The sequence below is a fragment of the Macrosteles quadrilineatus genome, unplaced genomic scaffold (genome assembly GCF_028750875.1).
Source record: "Macrosteles quadrilineatus isolate MER2022 unplaced genomic scaffold, UCM_ALF_1.0 Scaffold_3__2_contigs__length_128488019, whole genome shotgun sequence".
In the NCBI taxonomy this organism is placed as follows: Eukaryota; Metazoa; Arthropoda; class Insecta; order Hemiptera; family Cicadellidae; genus Macrosteles; species Macrosteles quadrilineatus.
In genome coordinates this window covers 119,012,556-119,036,344 of record NW_026542596.1, presented here as the reverse complement: position 1 = coordinate 119,036,344, position 23,789 = coordinate 119,012,556, and the positions used below count along the sequence as shown (strand labels likewise).

The window sequence follows — 23,789 nt, the reverse complement described above, 5'->3', positions numbered from 1 at the left end:
ATGGAAAATTAATACCACATGCTGAAAAGCAAGGATTTTTGTTACCTACCTCAAATACAATAAATGTAATAGAAACTCACATGGAAAGGGTGATCAAGCAACACAAGAACGATAGCAGTGTTGGATTTGCACACAGTATTTCTAGTGATTTCAATGATCCACGCCATATGTCTGCAGGGGTGGCAGTAGTATTTAAATCACAGTTTGGTAAACCAACAGTTTCACAATGCATTACCAACCACCTGGCAATACAGAACAAGGAAAATGGTGCTTCAGTATACAGTTTGATCACCAAGGAAAGATACTTTGGCAAACCAACTCAACAAGATTACGATGCTGCTTTTCAAGACCTAACTCAACACTTTAAAAAAACAGGCCTGAAACACCTCATATGTTCTCCGATTGGATGTGTCAGAGATAATGTCAATTTGAGTCATTTTGTGTCCAATTTATTACAATTCCAACAAGAAACTAATGCCTCAGTCACGGTTGTCTCATATTACCAAAAATCTTTCCGACGGTTAAGAAATGGATTATCGCATGAAGAATTTACAAGGCAGATACAATATATGTTGCACATCAAATCTAAAACTTGTGATTCTCCGCCCTCTCTGATTGCCTGTGGAGACAAGCCTCAACCGCCAGCAGCTCAAAACTTATCACCTGCAGTTGCTCAACCTCACAACAAGTCAACACACTCTGGTACTCCTTCAACATCTACCTTAGATGGAAACAACAAGAGAGTTGAGATAAATAACAGCGAGACAGCTCCAACATGTGCTATTCAAGGAACACCCCAATCTACACCAGCCCTTCATCCCATCTTGGCTCCTGGAGAGCTACAGTATAATGAAGCAGTTAAGGAGGGCTTATGTGTTGTGAGTAATAGTGATACCCAAAAGCAGAGCAATTGTGATAGTGTTGTGTTCAATGCGGTATCTTTAAGTGAGTCTCTATCCAGAAATAAATCTTTTACCTTTCATACTCAGAATAGTTTTTTATAAATAATTCAATTGCTAATACTGGGAAGTGTGGAATTGGTGGGGAAACTGGCAAAAAAACAAACCTAGACCTTAACAAATGTAAAACAACAAATTGCAAAAGTAATTAAGTCTTTAAAAAATACAATAACTATTTTCCATCAAAATATACAACATTTGGCTTCAAGAGTAAATTCTTTACAAGCAATTCTAAGTGAGATAACTCCTCACATAGTTGTGCTAACTGAGCACGATATGAGAGAGGAGGAAATAAAACGACTAAATATTGAATCCTACTTATCGAGGACTTACTTTTCCAGAAAAATAAAAGTAAAGGGGGGGTTATTATTTTGACAAGGGAGGGCTTTGATTTGAGGAGAGTTAATTTGCCAGTTTCCTTAACTGGTTTGATTCTTGAGGAGAAGCAGTTTGAGTTTCGTGCATGTTCATGGAATGTAAATAAGGAAAAGTTTATTGTAGTTGGTATTTACAGATCACCCAACTCAAATGTAAATATTTTTGTAGATAGACTAGGTATATTAATTAAGTATTTAAGTAAAAAATGTGATAAGCTAATCATTGCAGGTGATATAAATATTAATGTATTAAAAAATGATCGCAAACATAGGCTATTTAAAGAGATGCTAAAATCAGAGAACATGAGGTACCTGGTCAGTTTCCCAACAAGAGTTACGGAAAATTCTGAAACCGCAATAGACAATTTTTTGATAAAAAATATCAACTTATCCAGGGTAGAGGTAGAGGGTCTGATTACTTTTTTATCTGATCACGATGGCCAGTTACTAAAAATAAAGTGTCAAAATTACATAAAAAATTTAAATTTACCAATAAAACAAGAAATACGTAAATTCTCATCAGAAAATATAAATCTTTTCTCAAAGCTACTTTCCCAGGAAACATGAACTGACGTGTACTATGCTAAGGTTGAAAATAAATATGATGTATTCTACAAATTATTTGCCTTCTATTTTGATCAGGCTTTTCCAAAATTACTGGTTGCAAAAAGAAAGAAGAAATGTACCTGGATATCTAAAGAGCTGAAGGATAAACAAAAGCAGATAATAGAAACAACTAAAGAGTATCGGAGTAAAAAGAGTAGGGGTTTAAAATGTTATCTAGACAAAGAAAACAAATTATATAAAACTGAACTAAACCAAGCAAAACATATTATTTTCAGAAAAAGATTAAAAATTCCACTAATATTCAAAGAACAGTTTGGTCTATAATTAACTCTGAAGTTGGTCAAAATGAGAGACAATCACAAAATATAACTTTAAAGCAAGATTCTGGCATTGTGTCTGATCCAAATATAATTGCAAACATGTTCAATGAGCATTTCAGTAATATTGTAACTGATCTGACTAGTAATAATAATTCTGTGAATTGTGATGTACCCACATATAGTTTTAGCGATGACTTGTACATTAGGCAAAAATTTGAACTTAAACCAGGAAGTGAGAGGGAGGTGGAAGGAATCATAAATTCGTTAAAAAACAAGTATTCTTGTGGCCATGACGAAATCCCAGTCACAGTGATTAAGGGTGTTAAAAATAACATTAATAAAATTCTGTGCCATTTGATAAATTCTTCATTTGTATCAGGAATATTCCCAGAAAAATTAAAGCAAGCAAAATTAATTCCATTACATAAAAAGAACGACACATCAAATGTATCAAATTATCGACCGTTATCTATACTTCCGTCCATTTCCAAAATATATGAAAAAGCTGTGTATCTACAATTTTATGAATATTTGGAGAGTTTTAGAATGCTGGATGAAAATCAACATGGCTTCCGAAGGGAGAGATCTGTTGTCAGTGCAGCTGTATCTTTTGTTGAAACCGTGATCAACTCAGTTGACCACGGTAAGTATACAACAGGTATATTCATGGACCTTTCAAAAGCTTTTGATAGTGTCAAACACTCTAAACTTCTAGAAAAGCTTAAAATTCTGGGAGTATCAAGAAGATCTCTTGATTGGTTCACTTCATATTTAACAAATAGGTCTCAATATGTAGAAATATCTCATCTAACCGATAAAAATAAAGTAATGAAATCAAACTCAGCTTATAGACCAGTCACATTTGGGGTGCCTCAAGGTTCTATTCTTGGGCCTTTGCTCTTTTTGTGTTACTTGAGGGGCATGGAAAATACGATAATTCATAAACAAAATTCAAAATTATGTCTCTACGCTGATGACTCAAATTTAATTTTATCAGCTGACTCATTGGAGGAGATACAAATTTTTTCTTCAAATGAACTTAATAACATTGGAGACTACTTACATGATCATAACCTTATTTTAAATTCTGAAAAAAACTAAGATCATAACGTTTAAAACACAACAAAACCGAAAATCTTCAGATCCAACATTAGAATATAAATCACAAAACATCAACCGGGAAAGTAGTATAAATTTTCTAGGTTTAACGATAGATGAGCACCTAAATTGGGATGAGCATGTTAAAAAGATCCTGCTAAAGATTAATTCTGGAGTTTATGCTCTATCAAAAATGTCTTTTTATTGCAATATAAACACTTTAAAGAATATATATTTTGCCCATGTGCATTCCCATATTTGGCATAGCATTATACGGTTCAACAAAACAAAGAAATATGGACTCTATTTTAAAACAGCAAAAAAAGCTATCAGGATAATGCTCAAGCTTAAGGGGGATGATTCAGCCAAACAACACTTTACACATCTAAAAATTTTTACAGTTTATGGACAATATATATATGAAGTTATTCTTATTGCTAGAAAACAAGATTTGAGTGAAAAACCGATTACAAGCCACAACTATAAGCTTAGGAAAAAAAGTGGGGTTGTTGAACCTCATAGGCTCAAGTTTTATGAAAAAAAACCGTCCAATGCAGGCCAAAGATTTTTAAAATTTATCCCCAAAAATATAAAAAAAAAAACAGATTTTAATAAGTTTAAAAAATTACTCAAAGATTATATATTAAATTTAGCTATTTATTCTATGGGAGAGTTCTCCACCTCCCTGGCATAGGTAGCATTAAGTTATTTTAATTTTGTATTTCATTCTTGACTAACTAAAGACTTGTTGTTATTATTTTACTTGTTAATATTTACTAATATCATTGTAATTGTATTTCTTTTATTGACACTATTCATTGTACCACCTTTGTACAAAAATATGAATAAAGAATATGAATATGAATATTACTTTTAAACTTTATAGCTTGCCCATTCGAGATGACCCTTTGCGCATGCACCAGACAAACTCCCGCTGCGGTAGTCTAAAAAAATCGCCGAGCAGGCGGACGTGGCGGACACTACCGCACGCCCGCGGGCGCGCGGTAGTGCGGTGTGACCTGGCACATTTGATAACATGGTGAGCGATTTTTCTAAATTCGCTCCCGCCGCGGGAGCGAGCTCGGTGTGACTTGGCCTTTAGATATGAGGGCCTACAATAATTATTATGGTCAATTTTGGAAATTTTGCCCTTAGCGGTAGCGGGGGTAGGGGGTTTTCAAAGTTTAGTATAGTCGAGTTTGGTATCATTATACAGGTCTTGACGAAACATAAACATTGACATAAAGAAATCCAAAATCGGCTCACTAATAACAAAATGGCGCCCTAAAACGTTTCAAATCCAAAAAACCATGAGGGTGGCAAAAAAGTTAACTTGCACCCTCTTTAACTTTTTAACTATTTAAGATATTTGAAATCGGTTTGCGGCAACTTGTTTGGAAATAAAGGACTACAATAATTATGATCAGTTTTGAAAATTTTACCCTTAGGGGTAGCGGGGGTAGAGGGTAGCTCAAAATTTTCAAACAGCAAGTATAGTCGAATTTGGTATCATTTTGTAGGTCTTGACGAAACATAACAATTAACACAAAGAAAATAGAAATCGGACCATTAAAAACAAAATGGCAGTTCAAAATTACTTTAAATAACCATTGTCTCAATCATGTACAGCTGCCATTTTGTTAATGGTCCGATTTCTATTTTCTTTATGTTATTTGTTATGTTTCGTCAAGACCTGTAAAATGATACCAAACTCTAGTATACTACTTACTATTTGAAAATTTTCAAAACTGACCATAAATATTGTAGCCCTTCATTTTTTAACAAGTTGCCGCAAACTGATTTCAAATATCTCAAATAGTAAAAAATTTAAAGATGGTGCAAGTTAATTTTTTTGCCACCCTCATGGTTATTTGGATTTGAAACATTTTAGGGCACCATTTTGTTATTAGTGAGCCGATTTTGGTTTTCTTTATGTAAAATCTTATGTTTCGTGAAGACCTGTAAAATGATACCAAACTCGACTATACTTGTCATTTGAAAATTTTGAGCTACCCCCAACCTCCGCTACCACTAAGGGCAAAATTTCCAAAATTGACAATAATTATTGTAGCCCCTCATATCTAAGAAGGTTGCCGCAAATCGATTTGAAATATCTCAAATGTTTGAAAAGTTAAGGGCCGTGCAAGTTACTTTTCAGCCACTCTGTAGAACTCAAAATTGATTTAAGCCATTCTAGACCAGTTTTAGAAAACATAAGGAGACCTATTTATCTGCGCACTTTTGTACGCAATAATGGAGTACCCTGTAAGATTCCTCTCTTCTTTCCTGAATGGATCCTTCATAAACAAAAACCATGATACGACTTTACTCTTCGATTCGTTTAATAAACCTCCATCATACACTAAAAGTGAAAAGTGAAAGTGTAGTGTTCATATGTTCATGTATAGAATGCAAGTAGTGGCGAACTACCGGTTTAAAGGCACTTGGGGCACGTTTTCCCATAAGAAATAACATGGGATCATTTTTTGGCCACCAAATCCAAAAATCCTGATCTTTGCCTAAATATTCCTATATAATTGTTAAACCTTATTTCTTACTTATTCCCCATAAATATATTCGATATTAAGCTAAAAAAGCTATTTCTTATATTTATTGACCCTTACAAGTGTAAATGTAGAGTAGGGGCAATATACGGGTCCTATGACACTTTAGGCACGTTTTCCCCATAAGAATAACATGGTGAGCTTTTTTTGACCACTTTTTTAAAAATCCAGCTCTCGGTCTATACAAGCCTATATAAATGTTCAATACCATTGTACAACTCCATTACAATTTCAAATCCATATCCATTCGCATGTATATTCACAAAATCATCAACTTGACAGTGCGAGGTTTGTACGCGAACTCGGCTCATGGCGTGTGCGCGCTCCCGACCCATGGTCCTGCTCTCACTTCTTGTCTCTAGTGGTCTAGTCCTAGTTGGGAGACCTCATGTTGAAGTAATTTTTAGTTAAATTGTTTGAAATTTTATAATTTCTAGTAAAAAATTTAGAAAATTTCATAATTTCTGGTAAACAATTTTGAAAATTTCAAAAAGTCTATAAATAGAGGTGGCATCGGCCCAAGACCTTATTCTCGTGCGTGATGCCGACCTGTCAACACTGCTCCGTGTCGCTCTCCACCAAAAGTAACCTGATTCGCCACTACAAGGTAATTCATCAAATGAAGGTGAAACTGTGCAAAGTTTGCAATTTAATCTGTGATAATAACGTGGCTCTAAAATCACATATATTACAAAGTCACAAGACTTGTAATTTATGTAAAATGAATGTTGTTGGACATTTTAGAAGACATGTCAATTCCTGTAACAAATGTCCATACACAATGATTAAATTTGTTGGTGAATCGATTAGAGCTGAACTTGAAAATACTCTTAAGTCTTGTCCTATGCCAATAAAATGGACTTTAGTTAGGAGAATTAAATTTATAAAATATTCAATGGATAAAAATGGAAAATTAGTTAATGAAAAAGAATGTATAGCGGATTTTAGAAGTCTTACTACCTTAACTATTGAGAAGCGAGATTTAAAGCCTCAAATTAAAAATGCACTTTTAAAGATTGATGCATCCATTCACAAATATCAAGCTCAAGGCAGTGGTTGGATATATGACCATACTAAGTATTGGCAGCTGCATGTTTACAAGTATAAGCCCCTAACTCCAAAGTCATATATCCCCAAACCAAAAAGTATTCAATCAAAACATGCAGTTTTAAATATAAAAAATTCAGATAATAAATGCTTCCTTTGGTCAATTTTAGCAGCTTTATATCCAAGGAATTGTATCAATGAAAGTGCTAATAGGGTATCTAACTATACACCCTATGAAACACAGTTAAATATGACAAATATAAAATATCCCGTAAAAATATCTGATATAGATAAATTTGAAAGACAAAATAATATAAGTGTTAATGTTTTTGGAGTTGAAGACCAGAAATTAATATATCCATTAAGAACAACTAAACTGAATAGTAATACTCATGTAGATTTATTATTATTACAAGAAGGTCGTAAATCACATTATTGTTTAATTCGTGATTTTGATAAGTTAATGTTCCACTGTACAAAGGATGACCATAAGAAGCATTTTTGCAAGCTTTGTTTGCAACATTTTTACACTAATGATATATTAGAACGTCACACAACATATTGTAAAAACTTTGATGCTCAACGAGTGGAAATGTCTAAACAAGATATATTACAATTTAAAAATTTTAAATATCAAATTAAAGCCCCATATGTAATTTATGCTGATTTTGAATGCTTTATAAACTCCAATTTACATACTCCATCGGGTTTTGCATTTGTCGTAGTAAAAGATTCAAAAATTATTTCTGAAGAGTTGTACAGTGGTACAAATGTTATGGATGTGTTTTTTGAAAGATTATTTCAGACTTATGATTATATTAAAAATCAAATGGCAATATATATTCCCCTGGTAATGACTCCTGAGCAAGAGATATCTTTCAAAAACTCAACACATTGTCATATTTGTGAAAAGCCCCTATATTTTGATAGGGTGCGAGATCATTGTCATTCATCTGGCTGATACCGTGGAGCTGCCCACAATGATTGTAATTTAAACTATAAAGTAACAAAGAAAATCCCAGTATTCTTCCATAACTTGAAAAATTACGATGGACATTTAATAATGCAACATTTGGGAAAGTTTAATAAACGTAAATTAAATTGCATAGCTAAAGATATGGAAAAATACATATCATTCTCTGTAGATGATTTAGTATTTTTAGATTCATACAGCTTTCTGTCCCTTCTATTATATAAATTGGCTTCCAATTTAAACACATTTAGATTTATACAAAATCCACTACTACAACGTAAAGGTGTATATCCCTATGAATATATGATGGGACCAGATAAGTTTGCAGAGTCTCTACCTCCAAAAGAAGCATTTTACAGTACTCTTACTAAAGAACACATCTCTTCCATTGAATACGAACATGCTAAAAATGTCTGGACCCATTTTAATATAAATAATTTACAAGAATATCATGATTTATATCTTAAAACAGATGTATTGCTACTGGCTGATGTCTTTGAGACATTTAGAGACCTGTGTTTAAAGGATTACAAACTTGACCCCGTACATATGTATTCACTCCCTGGACTAACATGGGAGGCCTGTCTTAAAATGACTGGTATAAAATTACAATTATTTCAAGATATTGACATGCATTTGTTCATAGAAAGTGCAATCAGAGGAGGAGTCAGTATGATTTCTACACGTTACGCTAAAGCCAATAATAGATATATGGGTGAACATTATGATCCCAATCAAGAGAGTGTGTATTTAATATATTTAGATTGTAACTCGCTATACTCCACAGCTATGTGCGAGCCACTGCCTGTGGATGAATTCCGTTGGACTAATGAGATAGACTACAAATATTAAAAATGATGAGATTGGATACATTTTAGAAGTTGATTTAAAATATGATAAAAGCTTACATGATTTACATAATGACTATACATTAGCACCAGAGAAAATGAATGGCAAATTAATACCTAATTTAAATGACAAAACTAAATATATTTTACATTACAAAGCATTACAAAAATATGAGGAATTGGGTTTGATTGTTACAAAATACCACCGAATTTTAAAATTTAGACAATCAAAATGGCTTGCGCCCTATATTAATTTTAATATTGAAAAAAGAAAATGGGCTAAAAATGATTTCGAAAAAGACTTTTACAAATTGTTAAATAATAGTCTCTTTGGTCGGACAATTATGAATCAACGAAAGTTTCGTGATATATATCTCAAGGATGAGTCACTATTAACAAAATATGTCACTAATCCAAGGTTTGATTGTAGCAAAAAGTTTGATAACAATTTACATGCTATACATTTAAATAAATTAGTTGTAAAGTTTAATAAACCAATATATTTGGGAATGACCATTTTGGATATTAGTAAAGTAATAATGTATGATTTCCACTATAATTATATGTCAAAATTTAAGAACAAAAGATTTCTTATGACTGATACAGATTCTTTAATGTATTCTATAGTTACAGAGGACTTTTACAAGGAAATAGAATGTGACTTGCACTATTTTGATACCTCTGGATATAGTAAAGACCATTTCTTATTCTCTGATAAAAATAAAAAAGTCACAGGCAAGTTCAAAGACGAATTAGATGGTCATATTATGTATGAATATCGTGGTTTAAGACCAAAGTTATATTCTTATATTCCTCTAAAATGGTTATATGAAGAAGACAAGCAAGCTTTAGAGGTGAAGAAAGCTAAAGGAGCTGATGGTGCTACAGTGAAACATCTCCTTAGACATCAACATTATTTGAACTGTCTTGCAACTGGGCAAGATTACTATGAGAATGTGACAAGAATTAAATCTACAAATCATCATCTTCAAACCTTAACCATGAACAAGAAAGTACTATCATTTGACGATGACAAGAGGTTTATTCTAGAAGATGGCATCAATACGCTCGCACTTGGTCACTATAAAATTGATCAAACATGAATTGTATGTGTAGATATATAATAAATGTAAATGTTAAAAAAACTACAGTCTTTTATTTATTTACCCTTACCATCCTCTTGATAGAATTGGTCAAACATAAATCTATATTTACCATTATTCTTTGACCTTTCTTTGTCTATTACGAAAAAGCCATATTTAGTTTTATCCCAACATTGATGACAGAGATTTTTAAATTGGTCAAATGAAAAGTCATTACCAACATGATTGTGATATACATGTTTTAAATTTAAATCATCTTGTTTAAATAATATTAGGAAATTTACATTATCACGTAAATGTTTGTGTACTTTGCTGTAAGATTGACACAAGTAAAAACAGTTAATATTTTTATGTCGACCCATTGAGAAAAATTGTGTAATATTTGGACTATTTATGTCATCAAATACAACAACTGACTGTGATTTAACATCATTTGGTGTGATTTCACAGTCAGTAAACGTGTGTAATTTCACTTCATCACACAAACTAAATATTTCAATTATTTTTTTATATTTTTCTTGTTCTAATGATTTAGATATTAAAAATAAGTTTGTAAATTTTAATCCTTCCTTTCTTACAATTAAGTTATAAATTACAACCGTCTTCCCACTTCCACTTGGACCGCAAATAACACATCGAATATTAGTAGGAAATAGACCCAACTTCTTTGGTATATTTTCCTTAGTATGTACTATTTTAAATTTATGTTTTTGTTGAATAAAAGACATTTTTAATATAATAAAAATGGTAAAAAATGATAATAAGAAAACATGTAAAAAGGGCAAAGGTTTATTCCTAAAGCCTTACAGAGGTCGAGGGTTATTGAATACTCTTATAAATAACCTTCCATTTCCACTTCACATACCATCTTATCAGTACTGTGGACCTGGGACGAATGTACGTGAGAATTTAGCTAAAAATGTACCTCCAAAAAATAAACTAGACTCTTATTGTAAAGAGCATGACATATTCTACATGAATAATCCCGATACCGCTGCTCGGAACAAAGCAGACATGAGATTAGCAGACTTAGCTAGGACTAGAGTAACGGCCAAGGACGCAAATCTTGCTGAAAGAGCAGCTGCTTATGCCGTGACAAATTTGATGAAGGCAAAAGCAAAAATGGGAATGGGATTAAAATTTAATAAAAAAGATGGACAACTACCAGCTGTTAGAGGCCGCAAAAGACGTGCCTCACTTCAGGGGAGTGTACCTAAAAAGCGAGCTAAAAAATCTAACACCAAGAGTAAAAGAGTGCGGAATAGTTAATTTAGATAGCTCATCTGGCACACATTGGACAGCATATCGTAAAAATAAAGATATTGTAATTTATTTTGACCCATTTGGAATCCAACCTCCAAAAGAAGTAATTAAATATTTTGAAGGATATAAAACATTCTATACAACTGATCAAATACAAGATTTAAATAGTTCTATTTGTGGAATTTTATGTTTATCATTCATAAAAAAATTTTGTTTATAAAAATGGATTCATTTACTATAACATTTTCGGGTACAGAGCCAGAGCTAAAGTCAGTGTTCTTTCCTCCCATAGAATTAAATGATGATTATGTAATTGAATTAGTAGATTTTCAAAGTTATAATTCTATATTTAATGTTAAAAAACCTCTAAATACTTTAACATATTACAAAGTAGAGAAAAAAACATTACCAAAGGGAGAGATCTCAGTTGATGATTTAAACCAGTTATTAAATGGTAAACTTAAAGTTATAATAGATAAAAATGGAGAAGCATTAATTAATACTAAATCCAAACTTTTATTCAAAGGGCTTATTCCAAAATTAAATCAACTTAAAGGCAACAAATTAACCATTGGAGAAGGTGATGATGTTTTCTATTATAATCACAATGCTCCAGTTACAATTGAAATTTCTGAAGGAACATATGAGGTGGTTGAGCTTGCAAAGGAAATTCAAAAGCAAATCCCAGACTTTTTCCTTACAGCTAATAATAAAACTATGAAAGCGACATTACTTTCTAGCCACGTGTTTGATTTTACAAAACCATGTTTAGGGTCTGTTTTATTGGGATTTAAAGGTATTTCTACTCCTGGTGTTCAGTTTGAATCTACAAATAAAATAAACATTAATAATGTAAATGTGATTAGAGTAAAATGTAATATTGCAAACGGGTCCTATTTAAACGGCAACAAATCACACACTATACATAGCTTTTATCCAGAAGCTCCTCCTGGCTACAAAATTATTGAAGTTCCAAGAAATATTATATATTTTCCTGTAAATAAGAGAAGTTTAGATGTTGTCAGTATTACATTTGCCGATCAACACGACAAGGCAATTGACTTTAACGGAGAAGAAACTACAATTACTTGTCGTATAAAAAAGATATGAGAATTTATAACAATTTATCTATAAGTGTACAAAATGCTAGGTTCCTAAAATCAATAGGACTAAAGTTAAAATTTTCTATTAATAAAAATGGAAGATTTTCTAGACGTTACAGGGAAATCCCAATTCGACGATAGTGTGGTTAAAATTACAAATCACTCCTATGTTCCCCACAACACTTTAGCAATAAATAATTCTGATGAAATTCGAATATGTATTAATAATCAAGATTTGCTAACTCTCCCATGTAGAAGTTATCTGTATATTAAGGGAGAAATTGAGAATCATGATAAAGGTCATTTTATAAATAATGCATTTGCGTTCTTATTTGATGAAATTAGATACGAAGTCGCAGGTAAAGAAATAGACATTGTAAGAAACCCAGGAATTTCTAGTCTTATGAAAATATTGAGCTCTTACAATAAAACAACTAAATTGTCAAATGTAGCATTTGATTCTGACACAAATTTAAAAGAGTTCCATAAAGGTGGCAAGTTTAGTACATGTTTGCCATTAGAGCTGTTAATGGGTGTATTCGAGGATTTTAATAAGGTATTAGTAAATGTCAAACAAGAATTGGTATTGAAAAGATCCAAAAATGATTTAAATTGTATATTAACAACCACTAGTGCTCCAGCCAGTGGCACTGCTGATATGATTCCCAAAATTACACTTAACTCAATTCAATGGGTGATGCCACATGTAATACCATCAGATGGGGAGAAGTTACAATTACAAAAGATGTTATTGCAAAATAAAAATTTGCAAATTGCATTTAGAAGTTTAGAGCTGCATGAACTTCCATCATATCCCAATACCACAAGACATACATGGTCAGTAAAGACATCTTCAAGTTTAAAAAAGCCTAGGTATATTATATTTGGTTTCCAAACAGCTAGGGATAATAGTGCACGAAAAAGAACTGATGAATTTGATCACTGTAAATTAAAAAATCTCAAAGTATTTCTAAACTCTGAATATTATCCTTATAGTGATTTAAATCTCGACTTTGAAAATGGAGATGTCTCTAAAGCTTATGAGATGTTTATGAGGTTTAGAGAGACTTACTATAATACTATCCCAGATCCTATGATTAGTAGGGCTGAGTTTATGAAGAAATATCCACTAATTGTAATAGACTGTTCTAGACAGAACGAAACAGTGAAGGAAGGAATTGTTGATATTAAATTAGAGATTGAAACTGCAGAAAATGTACCAGCAAATACATCTGCATATTGTTTGATAATACATGATAAAGTGTTTGAGTACAATCCTTTGTCAAATGAGATAAATAAAATGTAAATAAAAGATGAAAAACATTCAACAAGAATTGGTTGACTCTGCAAATCAAATACGAGAGAAATATAGAGCTTTAAAACGTGGCAAGTTTCTAGAGGCTGAAGAGAGGTTCCAAACATTCCAACCTTTAATAGAGCCATTACAAGAATTAAAGAAAATCACATCTATTGGTAAAACAGAGAGGCCTCAAATGGAGATACTCCCAATGACTCCATCTAGAATATCAATGATACCAAGATTACAACCATTACAACCATTACAACCATCCACCCCACAGAAATTAGATTTTGGTCTTTTAGCATCAGACTATTTAGGAAATTACCTCAGTAAAAGTAGTATGACAGACACTACATATGGTATTAGACGAGAAGCAAATAAATTTTTTATTGGAAATAAGGAAGTTGATATTGCCAATGATGATGTTACAGTTGCAAATAAAACTTACAAGGGGACAAAAGGCTTGTGGCAGTTGTTAACTTTAAAAGAACCTGAGGATTATACTCCGGCTGATTTGCAAAATTATAAAGAAATTTTGGAAGCTACAAATGGGCATTTAAAGAGTTACAAAGACGGTGCACCAATTTCAAGTAATAGACATACTAAATATCTTAATATAATTAAACCTCTTTTTAAATCTGTTGGTGAAGGTTTGAGACAAGTGACTGGTAATAAAATAGACTATATTTATTGGGATGATCCTAATGAGCTTGTAGATAGGTTAAGACTTCTTTGGCTAAGTCGCCAAGCCGGTAACTCAGGAGTGGATAATGAAATAGATTCCATTATTGAGGAATTGAGAGAAAGTGGAATTATTTTTTTAAATAAAAATATGTTTATAGATAAATTTTATCGTTTATATAATCCATATAATAAGCCTGCAGAACCCAGGGCTAGTAGTGAACCTACTTTGAATTTACAAGACGATAGTTGGAATGGTTTAAACCGTAAAATTGGTAATGTTAAAGATGGAGAGTTTGTAGATGATGTATCAACTTTGGGACAGACATTAACTAGAAAAGGTGATGTCTTTTTACAAGGTAAAACTAAATATGAGTTTTTAGAATCTAAGAATAAAAATTGGAATGCTAAAAAACAGAAAATTACTAATGTGAAAAAGGGTGAAAGTTTAGATGATGTGCCCACTTTACAACAGACTTTAATACGTAAAGATGGTGGTACATTTGTACAAGACAATAAAAATTATGAATTTTTAGAATCAGAAAATGGTTTTGGAATGCTAAGAAACAGAAAATTACTAATGTGGAAAAGGGTGAAAGTTTAAATGATGTGCCCACTTTACAACAGACTTTAATACGAAAAGAAGATGGTAAATTTATACAAGACGATAATAATTATGAATTTTTAGAATCAGAGAATGGTGTTTGGAATGCTAAGAAACAGAAACTTAGCGATTTGATGGAAGGTACAGATAGTAAAGATGCTGTGAATGTTTCACAAGTTCCAAAAATGGAAGCAGGCTATTGGGATTTTAATAATAAAAGGTTAGTACGTGTTAAACCTGCCGTTGATGACACTGACTGTGTTACAAAAGAACAGACTATAACTTTTGATACAAAAGAAAAATGTTGGGATGCCAAAAAACAATATATAAGAAATCTACCAATGGGGGAATATTTAGATGATATTTGTTTAATGTCACAAGCTATGTATTATGATGGATCAAAATTTGTATATGCAGGAAGAAAATTTAATTTGATGGAATACAATCCTGATTTATTAGTTGCCGACCCTACATCTTTGAGTGGATTTAAGTATATAGATAATAGACCATATATACCAGAAAACTATGTATTTAAAAGAATGGAAGATAATCTATTGATTGGGGCTAATGGTAATATATTTACAGTACAAGGAAAGAATGATGTTATAAAAAATGAATGAAATTGCATACGAACTTCATAAGCCTGCAAGAAAGAATTTCATTAGAAGGTCTTTCAAAGTATTAGGTATAAACGAAACTGTACAAATAGATTTAATTGATATGCAAAACTATGCTAGAGAGAATTCTGGCAATAAATATATTTTAACTTTAATAGATACATTTTCTAAAAAAGCTTATGCTGCTCCACTAAAGAATAAGACAGGGTTGGTGGTTACAGAAGCCATTAAAACCATTCTACCAAAGGGGGTTAAAAACATTCAATCCGACAATGGAAAAGAATTTTCTAATCAATATTTTAGCAAACTAATGAAAAAATTAAATATTAATCACTATCACACGTTTTCTACAACTAAGGCTGCAATTGTGGAGAGGTTTCAAAGAACTTTAAAGAATTGGTTATATAGGGAATTTAGTGCTCAGGGGAGTTATAAATGGTTGGATTTACTTCCAAAGTTAATTCGAAAATATAATAATAAGGTGCATAGATCTATAGGAATGAAGCCTAACCAAGTGAGTATTTCGAACAGTAAATACGTGCATGAGAGGTTGACTTCTAAAGTAGTGCAAGTTAAAAAGCCAAGATATAAGGTATGTGATAGTGTGAGGATTTCCAAGTATAAACATGTTTTTAGTAAAGGTTATACTCCGAATTGGACAGGGGAACTATTTACAATAGCAGAAGTTAAAAATACAAAGCCTGTGACCTATATCTTGAAAGATGAAAATGGCAATTTAATCAGGGGAGGCTTCTATACAGAGGAGTTGTTAAAGACCAAGTATAAAGACATGTATTTGATAGAAAAAGTAATTAGGAGGAAGGGTGATTTATTGTATGTCAAATGGCTTGGATTCCCAAGTAGCCAGAACTCATGGATTTCCACTAAGGATGTCCAAGGGAGCGCGCCATGGGTCGGGAGCGCGCACACGCCATGAGCCGAGTTCGCGTACAAACCTCGCACTGTCAAGTTGATGATTTTGTGAATATACATGCGAATGGATATGGATTTGAAATTGTAATGGAGTTGTACAATGGTATTGAACATTTATATAGGCTTGTATAGACCGAGAGCTGGATTTTTAAAAAAGTGGTCAAAAAAAGCTCACCATGTTATTCTTATGGGGAAAACGTGCCTAAAGTGTCATAGGACCCGTATATTGCCTCTACTCTACATTTACACTTGTAAGGGTCAATAAATATAAGAAATAGCTTTTTTAGCTTAATATCGAATATATTTATGGGGAATAAGTAAGAAATAAGGTTTAACAATTATATAGGGATATTTAGGCGAAGATCAGGATTTTTGGATTTGGTGGCCAAAAAATGATCCCATGTTATTTCTTATGGGAAAACGTGCCCCAAGTGCCTTTAAACCGGTAGTTCGCCACTACTAATGCATGTTTGGTGGTTTTATACAATAATTTAATTATATGTTTAACTTTTAAAGACATAATATTTTACGTGATGAATGTTTAAAATATATAAGTACAATGCCATTATGTGGAACAGTCAGAATGTCTTATCTTTTGTTATGTTTTTGACAAATGGCTTAATAGTATGAAATGTCGTTACTTTTCCCACCAAAAACCGTCATTACGACAACACAGTTGTATGGCAAATTACAGGAGGTATCTGTAAATAGAAAATAGAATAATTTATAGTTATTTTAAATATTTCAAATACAAATGAAAGGCCATAACTATCAAAAATTAAAGAGAAATAAGGATGAGTCGTTTCTAATCCGTGTACTTTCTGACAATTACTCACACTGTTACAGACCTTTTAATTTCCCAAATGGTGGATACAGACAACTAATTTGTGCGTGTGATGGGCTAATATTCTGTTTATTTGCTACAATTCAACTAAAGTCAACACATATAATCTATCGAAACAGTTACTTGATTACTTTCTGTGTACTCGGTTTTGATGCTACAATTGCACGTTTAACATCTCATTTGGCTAACATCAAAGCCTGTGAGCTCACGGACATGTTTCATTAGATGGAAATTGTACTTCAATAGTCGGTTAATAGTTTACATCCAAGTTTTGAGAGCTGAAATTGATCAATCTAATATACATATTACGAACATAAGGTGTTTATTTGCATTTCCACTAAGTCGAATTTGCTAAAATTTCGTACACAGTTGATTTACGGTTATTGCAAACTTATTCCCACTTTGATATCGACAAAAGGCTCTAAAAAAGCACGGGCCCTAGGTCAGAACCCTGAGGAACCCATAGGCATTGAGTATACACGTATTTGCCATAGGTCATGACTGAGAGTTCTACCACAGCTTTGAAAGATGAAGTGGAGCAATGTTAAGTCAATATTTTATCTTCGTGGCTACAAATTAAGAACTAAAATGTTTACATGTTATGTTACATGTATGGAGGCATGTTGTTTACCTTTTCGAATAACATAAAATTTATTTCAAATAAAACTCTATTTGCTACTTTTTGTCACTGACACTGTTATAATAAGCGTAAATTAGAAATGTGACGCTTACAACTATGTATTAAAACAGATTTTAAATATAATTAAAGTTCAAATTAAATAAAAATTGTTGTTCAAGGTAATAAATACTTAGTTTTGGACATAGCATAAATAACCATTAAAAAATATTGTTTAAAAATAATTTGAAAATAATAATGTAAAGTATCAAACCATTAAAGGAAACCCTACCTAGATTTACGGGTTGAGAGAGGGAAATCAAATGAATGCTCTAAATGTGTAAAAGTGGTTTTGCGAAACCAGCCTTTTAGCAGGGATGTGGTAAGTAAACAGATTACGAGCTTTTGTGGCTAAACTTGTTATACATCGTTCTCTTCGAAAAATGACGACGATTTGAAATGTGGGACTGAAGTGATCTCAATGTCTTTTTTGTATCCATGAATTTATATCCTATGAATTTAATATCCTTATGCTATCCTACTAATATTAAAATGAGAAAGTTTGGATGTATGTATGTTTGTGACAAGTAAACGCGAAAAATACCGGTTGGATTGGGCTGAAATTTGGTGTGATGATAGCTCACATTCCCGATTAACATATAGACGCATTCTTATCTCAAAAGCCACTGGGGCGGAGCCTGAAGGCTCTGGAGTTTCCCATGTTAACCTTATGAGTAATCACATGTAAAAGGAATATAACCATTTCGTCAGCTTTTTCAAATACACAAGTTGGTTCTATGATATTAAATGGCATTAACAATTTATAAGGTTTACCAACAGGGTGCAGTACTATTAATTTTAAAATAAAACTTCATTATGGAATTTTTCTAATTTCTGTCAATACAGTAGATACTAAAGTGCAGCCGAATTTTGTTTCTAAAAGCGTTGGTGGATGTGCAACTGTTTTATACAACAAATGTAAAAATCAAAATGTTTCTATTTTGTGTCCTCTTCCCGTTGCAAAGCACGGGTACAGCAGCTAGTATTCTATAAAACCAAAAGAAACAATGATAATTTAATTTGGAGTGTTCAGCTTCCAATTTTTAACATGTATGTTTTACTACTTTTTCAAATGTACCACTTTGATTTTATATGGTTTTACTAACGATGATCTAAAAAATGATAAAATCAGACATGAAATAATTTTATGTTTTAAAATAATTTGGTCATTAGCTTGATGTATCAGCGTTATTTTTGTCATTCCAATTTATCGACCCCGGTTACAATCATGAAATCCTAATACACTTGTTAGGCTTAGTTAGCTTGAGTTATTATATACTTGATATTTTTCATCTTTATTTTTCATTAACTAATTTTCCCAACAACGTTTAGTGGTTATTTTTCTCTCCTTTGCAATGTCATTTTTTAATCACTCCTTACCAAAAAGTAACTATTTACGATAACAGCTGATATCTCAGAAAATAGTTGTTTCCCAAGCTCTAATTTAGAGTGAGGGAAAAACGAACAGCTGAATTTCCCTCGCTCTTGATTAGTTCTCAATATAACATCAATACGCGCGATAGTGTTTTGTTAGGTGTATTACAATGCTTTGAATCAGCTGTTTTCATTGTTGCACAATGTAACTGTATACAGAAACAGCCGTTAGTTAGTTTTTATGTGGTTTAGCATAGTCCGTGTTTGAAATTGCTCAAAGTATGTCTAACATTACTGATGATTTGATGAAAAGAGTTTCAGATAATACTAATCACCCTCCTCCAGAGAAATCATGGGAAAGATAAGGAGAGGAGTGTTATAGATTAAATTTAAGAAAACACAAAGCACAATAAACCTTTAGAAACATAAACAGGACTGGTCTTGGAAACTGGCGACGGAGACCACTTCCCGGCGTCCATTTGATGTATGATCTTGGCTGTTTACCAACCAAATAAATTGAAGACACACTTTCAATGTTGGTATCAAAAGATTTACTCTTGCGTGGGCTTCAGTCAAAGTCGTATTCAAATTTTATGGAGAATTAACCACCGTAATAAATGTATATACTAATTAAATAAGGCAAGTATATTTTTTTAACTATATTTTGCTGTTCATACCTCAAGTATAAGGTTAGGGTTGGAATTGAATTCAAGTCCCCTGTCTATTTTTTTACAAGGTTCAATTTGTTTTTAAACATTCTACGCAGTCCGGCGATTATGTCGATGTATGTTCCACATCAATATCCATTACAATGTACAATCACTTTATTTTGGCTACAACTACAGCCAATCAATGACAATTCCAAACTAGTTTTCATATGTATTGATCATTGATTCACTGTTAAATTCAACCGTTCATGAAATCGTAGATAAAAAAAATTAAAGTAGTTTTTAATTATTAAAAAATTTATAATTTAAAGTACTAGGGAATTACCGTACGTCATAAGGTTTTCTCGGAAGGGCTTACCAACCGAAAGTGATGGACTTCAGAAACTCGTTGTGACTAGTTTATGACAAAGATAAACTATAATTATTATAATTGAGGTCTGGCATCCGACCTATGACATCGAAACGCTACCGAAAGCTATTTAAAACAGGTTTTGCAAGTTATGTCCAAGTCCGTAATGGGATAGCTTTGCTTAAATAAAGTACTAAATTTGTGTGTTTATTAATAAGTTACACATTCAGATTTTTTGCAAAATAAAAAAAATAGCCTCGATTAAACATTAGGCCTACTACACTTTGCGTTAACAAAGTCAAATCTGAATTGATACATTAAAGTCCCGAAATCATCAAACACACTTATAATAAAGAAACTTAACACGGAGATAGTTAACATAACATGCTCAGAGAAATGTATTTTAAATATTTTTTTTATGAGTTTTGATAGTATTTTACTGAATTATAGGTACTCGACCAAACTTCCAACCCACGCAGATCTTTCGACGTTACTTCAATCTTACATCTGATTCCCTAGCAGAAATATTCAAAGAAAGTGGGTGACGAAAGTACTTATACTATTTGTAATCCATCTACCATGGATATTAGTCTCATATGAATAGTTTTTGCTGCCGAACACACAGGTTTCAATTCTCCGTCTAACACGTCTTTTCACATGTGCCAAGCGAATCCGTCTATTCTCCTAGCATGAAATAGACACGAAGACCAGATTCAATTCACTGAAAGACGTTCCCACCTCAAAATAAACCCCCGGGGCTAAACTAATTCAAACATTCGTGTCGTTTGTACGAAACCAACGAAAGTGGGATTGTTTGGGGGAAACTGGTGAGGTCCGTTTAAATCGGGTGGAATGGAAGAAAGTGTAATGTTGTAACCCTAGCTGCGATGCAGTTGAAACCTAGACATTGAATGTAATGTTTAACGTGTTGTAGCTATGCGGGTACTTTGCACTCACACGGAATACATGGAATACGTGGAATACATTGGTCCAGGACTCGGGGAATGGTGTTTGCAGTAACTTTTTTTGGAGCGACCCGCGTTCAAGGTCCTAAAAGAACTGTGACTTTCTACAGAAATGCCATTTGTGATCTTCCTTCTCTTAAAGGTAGACACTGTTAATCGAATTTTTATTAACAGCCTAATTCTGACAATTCTTTGAGCAATATTTCTCTATTCTCTTCGTGCACTGAACGGAGTTGCTGCTGGCCCTAGTTTGATTTCGGTTGTGTGAAATTCCTTTTTTCTCTTTATGAAGTTTAAAGTTAATACCAAATAATTACGATTCAAAGGATGATAAATTAAAACCAGCAAGAATCCTTTTGGCAACACAGTCTAGCTTGAAAATAATATGGAAAATAGCATAGGCCCTACCTGTAGAGACCGTAATACGAGCACACATAGCATATTCGGTTCAACTATTGGTTCCGAGGTGGCTAGTCTGTTCCCCTATACGTCGGTAAGGGAAATACATATGCCAACAGAACACATCCTATTTCTATTCGGAAATGGTGAGAGCGAAAGTTGTAGATGTTATCAATTGCTAGCACAACGCCAACATACGTAACATCCTTATGGGTTGACCTGACTTGAACATATAATGAATGTAGATTAAAGAATTAAGGAAGCTACGCTGCTTGGCTGGTCGTTGAGGTTAGTAGAAGAATAAAAATAATATACACATATCTTATTGTTCATGGGGATTTTAAAGCCCTTGGTCTAATTGCACACATTCCAATGCGAATGATCTTACTAATCAGACGATACTTTATCAAATGTACATTGCTATTGTGTTGGCTTTTATGAAGTATATTACACTTCACAAACATTCTAACTTTTTTTACTTACATGAACACGAATAAATACAAATACTCATGTTCATGTTACAAACAAATACCTTTTTTATTGAAAATCAACAATGGGTCACTTTTGGCCATTTTGATACACTATGTCTTTTAATATATTCTTACTTTATGCTAATCACAGTTTAAAACTTATTTCAATCATGGTTTACTTTTGTTCACATCGCCCTAAATTACTTCCGGCTGGTTTTGCTAAAACACATAAGCAGCTGTTATCAGGTTGTATCAGGTTTCACTCCACCAACCTAATAACAAACTCTACTCCAATTCGTCTAAATTAGAGAAACAATTCTAAAATGTAAACTATGATACCATTTTAAACACGAATAATGATACGATTATGCTTTATTGGTCGGAACTATTTTATTCCATGCACCAGCGGACAAATTTTCAAGTTCCTTTACACTTGCACGTGTGTATAGTTGGTGAAGTATAACGTTAAAATATTTCATATTCTTATACCTAACAGTAGTAAAGGTAATTAAAAAAGAAATAACAGTTTTTATGTGCGTTTTAGCTATGGTTTTAGTAAAATTGAGCATAAATGCAATCGAAATACAAGGATATGATCAGAAATAGATAATCAGATGATCGAATTTTCTAGAGCACCTCTCTCACAATAGCATTCATCGTTTACCAATACATGAGTCATCTGAGAGGTCTGCAATAACCAAGAGAATACTTTCCCCATGATGACTGGTCGTCGCATCCTCGATATCAGCTGTTGATGTTATCCCAGTCCTGCCAACAATGTTGTAGGAAGTCCGTATGGTAATTACACACTCTACATATCTCGTCCTCGGATTGTTCTTTGCAGGTGACCTTGTGCCGCACTTTCCTTCCGTCCTCCGCAACAACTGAAAGACTTTTGCAGTGTATGTATAATTTTTTTGGTAGAGAGGAATCGGTTTTGTTATATTTTGTAACAGTGTGGTGTGTTTTTGCTGGTCGGGTCCAGTACCTCGAATAATATGGTAACAGCTACTTTTCCACACGATGTTTCTAGAAAATCTCAGAGTTGAATTGTTGTGTCTTTGAGGGAGTAAGTTGCTGTTTAATGCTACTTGTGTTCAACAACTAACATTTTAATCATTCATCAAAACTACAAGGGCTATTTACTGTCAACAATTTATTAACTTTATTTACACATTAAGTATGAAAGACATAAAAAAGTGAATTTTGGAGTAAGAGCCTAGGTTGATACAGCTACAGTTACAGAATCGTATCTATTTCTCAAATAAATTATAAGAAATTAATTAATTAAATCAATTATTAATGTATTTCATACGAGTGTTGCCTTATATGCAGCGATCTTTTGTGGCCTCCATGTACTTCAGTTTTGATATGGTTTAATACTCAAGAAATGCAGTTCGAAAATGGAAAAAATATCAGTTGGGCGACACAGTTTATTTTCCTATAAAGTAGTGTAGACTTCCCATCAATATTAGCTGTGGCAAATGTTTTATTAAACAACGTAGTTGTGTGAACCAGTCACAGTATTTGCCAGTGTCTAAAATTCTATTTTATGCCTTATTTTTTTGCTGACCAGATTGATGGGTCATAACAGTTACTATAACTTAACATAAGTCAATCCTTAAGTTTGACTTGGTAAAAAGTTTGTGTATTTGACAGAATTCAGTAATTTAGAACAGCGCACAGT

The 23,789-nt window shown here is 32.7% G+C and overlaps 1 protein-coding gene across 1 annotated transcript in view; it reads left to right on the top strand.

Annotated features, from left to right (window-relative positions):
* The first annotated feature begins 569 nt into the window (after positions 1-569).
* LOC128989499 (DNA-directed RNA polymerase II subunit RPB1-like) overlaps positions 570-23,789 on the top strand; it is a 37,001-nt gene continuing 13,781 nt past the window's right edge. The window contains exons 1-2 of the mRNA XM_054411393.1: positions 570-878; positions 2,761-2,866. Of these exons, the coding sequence (XP_054267368.1) occupies positions 570-878; positions 2,761-2,866 (415 nt within the window). The remainder of the gene's footprint in view (positions 879-2,760; positions 2,867-23,789) is intronic.